Genomic DNA, 7027 nt, shown 5'->3' with positions numbered 1-7027 from the left:
CCAATCATCAATCTATCTTCGGCGACTAGTTCTCGCACGAGCGGGAATTCAGTAGTAGTCAAATGTAGCTTAAACCGATATTCTTCTGACAAAAACATAAGGACAGAAGAACTGCAGAGAAATAAATACGCTCAAAAAACAAATCCAGACGTATTTATTTGATGGATTTTTTCCAAATCCAATACTAAAAAATGGTAGTGTGATAAACATTTTTATTAAAATCTATCAGAACACGATTGATTTATTGTTTGGCTAATGAGACTACTTAGAGATCGATACGTATATGGTGAAATAAACCTTAGTAAGAAATCGTTATAGCCAGCCAATAAATGAAGTAAATTTCGGATACTCATTCAATTTCATTTCAAATGTATAATCAACGTTGTGACTTTACTTTTCGTCCCTTTGTTTTGGATCGAGGACGGCGTAAAGAACCCTGAATTAAGTTCGACACATATAGTCATTATTTCATCGAGCAAGTGCATAGTATATTGTTACCTGCTTGTCGGAACAAAGTTGCTCACGGTCCTAAAATGAACCTTTTGTTGAGAGAGCAAAAAAAAAACAGGAAAAAAACCAATAAAAGTCTCTAAACCAACAATTTTGCTTTTTTGCTTCAATGACGACAAAGCCTGAAAATTCAACTGAGAAGAATTGGAAGGAATGAATGAAAGACGATAAGAGGCAATAAAATGCTTGGATGAACAACTGCAACAGGAAAAGACTTATGTGGAAAGCTCTCCAGTTCACCTACACTGGAACACTCCCGGCCTTTTTTTTCAAGAAAGATGGATGCGCAGAGAACTTAAGAGGAAATTTTCGCGCATTTGCAGCTGGGAGAACAGCAACTATATCAAATCCCATTTGCTACATATTTTGTTGGAATTCATGCGATTTCGGAAGTTGTTCCTTCTCCCTCATAGGGAATGCAAAAAATTTCCACCATTTCCACTCGTTCAGTCTGTTCCGCGGAATCTGTATCGTTAATTAGTTAGCCCGACTGTATGAGAAATGTCCAAAAAACTTCGGGCCAGTGACATTTCCTATAAGATTTCTAGGAGCGCCGCAAAATTTGTTATCTTAGGATTTTTTTCTACCTTCACAGTAAAGTTTGAGCGATGAACTGAATTAATCCGCGCACAGCTTTTTGCACTTTCCCTTCAAATTTTAGAATTGAAGGGAGCGCTCGCCCAGTTTTCAGATAATGGGGTTTTTTCGGCCAGCAACTAGTTCGGCCCGTACTCTCCGTGAATAGCAGCGAAAACGCGAAGCATTCTCAAATACCTAGGAATGGCTCAGTTTACTCTTCCTATAAATTGAAAGTTAAGCTTACTCTTTAAAACTATACAGGTAATGAGATGGAAGTATGTAAGGTAATTCCATCACTCAGCTCACCATTGTTTTTTTTCAATTTTGCTTTTATTATTGTTAAAACTAGTCGCGAATTGTACCCACTAATGCAAAGAATTCAACAACGGAAATTTCCGTGAACGTTGGCCATAACTTGAAAAAAAAAGTGCTGCCGTTTATAAACAGAAACCTCTACAACCTGTCGTTGCCCGGAAAACTTAAAGGCATCACCCCACGAATCTGAGGTGGTGCAGATTTCAGGTGGAGTATTCGTTTACGGGATGGGAGACTATGGAGAGGGAGGTAATTCCGTCCATTTCTTTCTAATTGTCGTAAAAAACGGCCCCGAAGATCTGGCGCCGCACAAGGCTGGGGCGCTCCAGTCGAACTCCCTGTAGAAAATAGTGCGCCAGTACGCCTGAAGCCGCAACTTCCGGGCCGTTTCTTACGGCAATTAGGAAGAAATGAACGGAATCACCCCCCTCTCCATAGTCTCCCATCCCGTATACGAATACTCCACCTGAAATCCGCACCACCTCAGATTCGGGGGGTGATGCCTTTAAACATCTGTCACAATTGTAGTGACCCTCACTGCTCTTTAAAGTAACTCACTCTTAAGGTCGCCTTCTTTCTATCTGCAACCATCTTCACTGATTGTGCTGGTTTTAACCTTAAAAAAAAACATAAAACATTCCTGCAGCATCCTGTTCACTTTTTTGATGCTGCTTTAGAAGTGAGTTTGATATAGAACTTACGATTCTGGATCGGCGTGAATCAGAAATCGGGCCACTTGTGCCATCTGTGGACGCCTTTTCGGATCGCCCCTCCAACAGGTTCTCATAACTCTCAGTACAACTACAGGCCAGGTCGGATCGATCACTGGACGGAATTTCGGATTAGAAACCTGTAAGAAGAGGATGGAGTGCGGGCGGCCAGAGCATACGCCACTTCTCATTCCTACAAACGTACGTACATTCTCTCTAACTGTTTTGTTATCCATCCCTGCAAAAGGCTTTTGACCATTGTTGAATACTTCCCAAAGGAAAATAGCATATGAGTAGACATCGCATTTCATCGTGTATATCCTCGTCGTAATCACCTCCGGTGCTTGCCTGGAAAGTATCTGTGCCCTGCCGCAAAGTTGAAAGAAAAGGAAACTCGTACCATCTTATTGGAAGTTTCTCATCAGGTCTAATCGAGTACGATTCGGCTTGTTTCGATAAACCAAAATCAGAGATCTTCACCACATTCTTTTTCAAGTCAATAAGACAGTTTCGACAGGCTATGTCCCTACGATAAATCCATAAGAAATCTCGGTGGTAGAACTGCTAGTCGCTCTAACGTACCTGTGCATGCATCCTTTGGAGTGAAGATAAACAAGACCAAGAGCAACATCTATGGCATATCCGATTTTATCTTTGTTATCGATCTGAAGATATCATTATTGGACTGAAAACTATCGATATCAGCCAAGAAATACGATTACATTCGGATTATTTTGAAGGTGGTGATCCAAACCTCCACCCTGGATCATTTCCATGACGATCATTACACTGTCAAGGCTCTTTACAACGATTCCATAGAAGGTAACGATATTTCTAGAAGCAGAACAGAAACGTTTGATAGAGCGAAAGTAACGGGATAAAATGATACGTCATGTAAGTAATGGTCAGTTCGTCAGGTACAGGAAGGGTGTGCGTTGTAGCAAGACCCGTTGCGTTCACGCTATTTAAAGGCATCACCCCGCGAATCTGGGGTGGTGTGGGTTTCAAGTGGGTTATGCTTATACGGGGTCGTAGATTATGGAGAAGAGGGTGATTCCGTCCATTTTTTCTAATTGCCGTAAAGGAGGGCAAGAAGATGTGGTTTCGACCGTTCCGTAGCGCTATTTTCTACAACGAGTTCCATTGGAGCGCACCTGCGTTGTGCACGCGCCGCATCTTCCGGACAATTTTTTTTTTACGGAAATTAGGGAGAAATGGACGGAATCACCCTCCTACCCATAATCTAAGACTCCGTTTAGGCATAATCCACCTGAAACCCACTCCACCCCAGGTCGACCTTATATAAGTTTCGGTCCTTCGCTAAACTCGAAATCTCACTTATAATAGATGTCGGTCGTAAGCAGTCCCACCTAAGACAGCTCCTATCGCAACGGCCAACCCCGGCTGTGTACAGCGGGAACTTGGCTGCACCGTAGTTGCACCGCCATTCGTTTTTCTTCTAGCTCTTAGAGCAGATATTGGTACTTTTTTGCCTCTCAAAAACAATCGTACCGTTTCATGATAACCAATTCGTGCTGAGCAGTGTTGTAACAGAGAGTATACGACTTGCAAATAGAAATTCATCTTAAAAAGAATCCCCCTCACTAGATGGATCTTATCCAGTTGGTCGCATATGTGATATGAACCGAAGATGCGGATGCACGCAATAGACTAAACGTGAACGAAACGCAGCCGGAAGATGAGAAACAGAGGTGAACTCAGGATATGGGATCTCGTTTCTGGTGCCCCACACATTGTTTGTGTAGCTCATAACTTGTCTGCAGGTAACTCCAATTCAATTTGTTTTTATTACGCATGTGATCTCTTTTTTAAATTTGGCATCATCTGGAACCTTAACCCTATAGTCAAATTCAATTCTGTTAATAGATGTGTTTTTGGTGGCCCAGTAGGGCTTTCATCCTTTCTTAAAAATGATTTTAGTGACGTTTTTTTCTCGATCAAAAAAGTCCAGTAAGCATTAGGAATTGGAAATGTTTTGCTTTTACTTGTTATCATTCCTTTCGCTGATACACTGACATTGACCGGTCGAAATTTCAAAAAATTTTGATGGACAAGATGGATCACAATGCTTATGTAACTGTTTTTGAAGGTAGAAAGGCAGATGATCGCGTCTCTTTTTCAAGAATGTTGTCGAATACGATTTATCTGTCAAAGCTTTGATTTACTGGCGCAGACTGCGGGTATCAGATTTGAGCACGGAAGCAGAAATGCTTGGAATTTGATGAAAAGTTACACATGTGAGCTTGTCGCGCATCGGTCGAAGCGCCCGAATACACCACTAGAGTTTAGTGTTTCGGCTAGTTTTTGCACACACACTACCGAAGCCTAAACACAATTCAATAGATCGAAGAAGCCCGAAGGACGTATAGACCAACCTATGTTTATACTGTCGCATCAGACGAGCTTCCTTATGCATCTCATCCATTTTTGCTTTGTTTTCGTCGCTGACCTTAGTCTGAAAATTTTGCAATCACATATTTTCTTAATATTCAGTAAGTTGTAACATAAAATTATAGTAATACACCGGTATAAACTTAGGCATCGTGACCTGAAAGCAATGAGGTACATACACTGTATAGTGTGTGTACCTCATTGCTTTCAGGTCACGAGGTTTCAGACACATCCCGCGCAGATATGACGTCAAAATATTTCTTGCTTTTGGTTCCCATCCTTTCCTTATTTCTACAGATGGGTCAGGTTAGTTGTTATCCTTCTTTGTTCCTTTACCCAGACGTTTTTCAACTTGCTTCCTATATGCTTGTGGTGAACGTCTTCGTACCCACCCTTGTCATCTTATTTTCCCCAAATTTGTGTTTTGCTTTTTGGTGCATCTTAAATGTGTGCTTGTAACTTCTATTTTTTTTAATTCTTTCCTCGCTGAGTTTACTTTAACTCCCTACCTTCTGTCACCTTTCATTGTCGCATGTAGATGAACATGCAAACCGTTCGATGCTCCAAAGGGAGCTTGTTATCTTTTGTATCATCCCCAGTAAGAGCTACGATAACTACTCTTATGTTAATAATGTGCAGGACCCAAAAGGTGTCTCCACGGAAACGTTCCTTGATATCAGTCAGAATTCGGGAATATGCATCTCATGCTTAATGGTGTCATAAGAAGACCATTTTTTATCTCGACTTTTGCAAGAAAAGTAACAACACGTAGAAACAAGCAAGTAAGGATCTAACCAAATCATTATCCCAAGATGTTGCTGACCAAACTGGTCGGACTATTATCTCTGGTATCAACCCATCTTCCTAACTTACATGTTGAACTGCTGTCTCTACTGCTGTTCATTTAATTATTTCGTGGGGTCGTAAAAGTAAGCATGGTCTGTTTCGTTGCACACACGAGACAATATACCACATCCCTTATGCTGCCGAGTTACGATGTCTGATGCTGCACTGATGAATTTTTATACGCTTGTAACAATGCATGTAACTCACCACCTTGATGGCTACATCAACTGGCGGTTTGCCAGTGGCTGTCACTAACCAACCCTGCCAAACCTCGCCAAATGCGCCGGCGCCGATCTTGGAGACCAAAGTAATCTTATCGCTTGTAAGTTCCCAAGGTTGCTTGGGTACGGGATTTATTAGCTTTACATGTTCATCCACAGGCGTCCCTGTGGCGTGGTGATACCTGTGAAATGACCCTTTCATTAAGCATATTCGTGAGTGATGCAAACCCACTTCACTAGATCCATGACATCCTTGTTCTTATTAGTTCCATCTATGGTGTAAATGCGATCGCTCGCAATGTTCAGGCAATGCACCGGATAATCAAGTATCTTCGACGATTTGACAGTAACACATGGCTATAAATGGAAGTTGTACTTTTTGGGGTTGTTTGATATGCGAGCGAAATTGGCGCAACCATCGCCATTCTGTCGCCTTCTGGTTCGAGCTCTCTTAATAGAAAATCCCCGCCATTCTTTAACAATCCGACTATATCTTCATATGGTAAGCAGCCATGATACCATTCTTCTTTCTGAAGATCCTGGAACTCTTGTGTTAATCTGTCTTCTCTATTTAGCCAAAATATGGGATCTCTGATAATACTCACCGCCAACATCCGTTCATGCTTCTCATCTATTAACACTTTCAGATCTTTTGTCTCTTTTGGCTAAAAAAGCGAACATTTCTCGCTATTAACGGGTGGGAAATCGATGAACCTCACCGTTTGCACTTTCAGATCATCGAGCTCGCCTTGAGCCTAAAAAGCAGGAAATTGACACAGAATAAGTACACACGCAAAGGAGATCGCTGTAAAAGAAATCATACTTCGTCGGCGTCTCCTCGCTGCTCTACATCCATACTGTGAGGTAAGGATAGGTGAGTATGCTAACCAGCTTATACTTTGACCACTATACCAATTGAACCTCACTCTCTCGATCGAAGATTAAAAGGAACCATAATAGCGGCAGGAGGTAATTGTAAACAGTGATGGTATCAATAATCTTATCCTTAGGAACAAAGGTCGAGCCGCAACACATCTCGAAAAAGGTAAAAAATTTTCGACTCTTCATGCATTCCAGTATTGATATGCATTCTAGTATTATTGATCTGTCAAAACTCAGAAGAGCGTCTGAGGACAAGTGTCGTCATGATCGATAAGTCTTATTTAAAAGTACTAATGTACTAAATTGTGTTTGTGCTGCAGATTTGCTACATGAATCACCAGGATTCTGCAGCACGTGCTCACTGTAGATAGGAGTCATCGGCTGGAAGGAAGCAGATGCGATGTTTTTCAAGGGCACCAGATGCACTCTTTCGTATGCATAGTCGATGCGGGTGCGGCAAATCTGTTAGATGGTAATTTTTACGGCCTCGATCTTTTTTGCCTCTGGTGTTGTTCGTCTGAAGTGCACGTATTCTTTGTCTGATTGATTTCC

General features: G+C 41.6%; 1 protein-coding gene across 3 annotated transcripts; it reads right to left on the bottom strand.

The window, feature by feature from the left end:
* Positions 1-376: 376 nt before the first annotated feature.
* Positions 377-6449, bottom strand: RB195_002983 (uncharacterized protein; the record flags this gene model as incomplete). 3 transcript variants are annotated; one of them, XM_064200468.1, is made up of 16 exons in its annotated part: positions 377-436; positions 499-528; positions 600-632; positions 1963-2020; positions 2106-2254; positions 2324-2462; positions 2515-2640; positions 2697-2779; positions 2837-2948; positions 4511-4590; positions 5580-5775; positions 5826-5950; positions 6010-6132; positions 6199-6258; positions 6313-6348; positions 6417-6449. In XM_064200468.1, the coding sequence occupies 16 exons, from the start codon at positions 6447-6449 to the stop codon at positions 377-379; spliced, it is 1443 nt and encodes a 480-aa protein (XP_064056349.1). The 3 variants fall into 3 exon arrangements, with proteins under 3 accessions (XP_064056349.1, XP_064056350.1, XP_013308904.2); XM_064200469.1 differs by having other exon boundaries at positions 6010-6123; XM_013453450.2 differs by lacking the exon at positions 600-632.
* Between the last annotated feature and the right edge of the window lie 578 nt (positions 6450-7027).

Source organism: Necator americanus, chromosome IV, assembly GCF_031761385.1.
Source record: "Necator americanus strain Aroian chromosome IV, whole genome shotgun sequence".
In the NCBI taxonomy this organism is placed as follows: Eukaryota; Metazoa; Nematoda; class Chromadorea; order Rhabditida; family Ancylostomatidae; genus Necator; species Necator americanus.
This window is presented reverse-complemented; position numbering and strand designations above follow the sequence as displayed.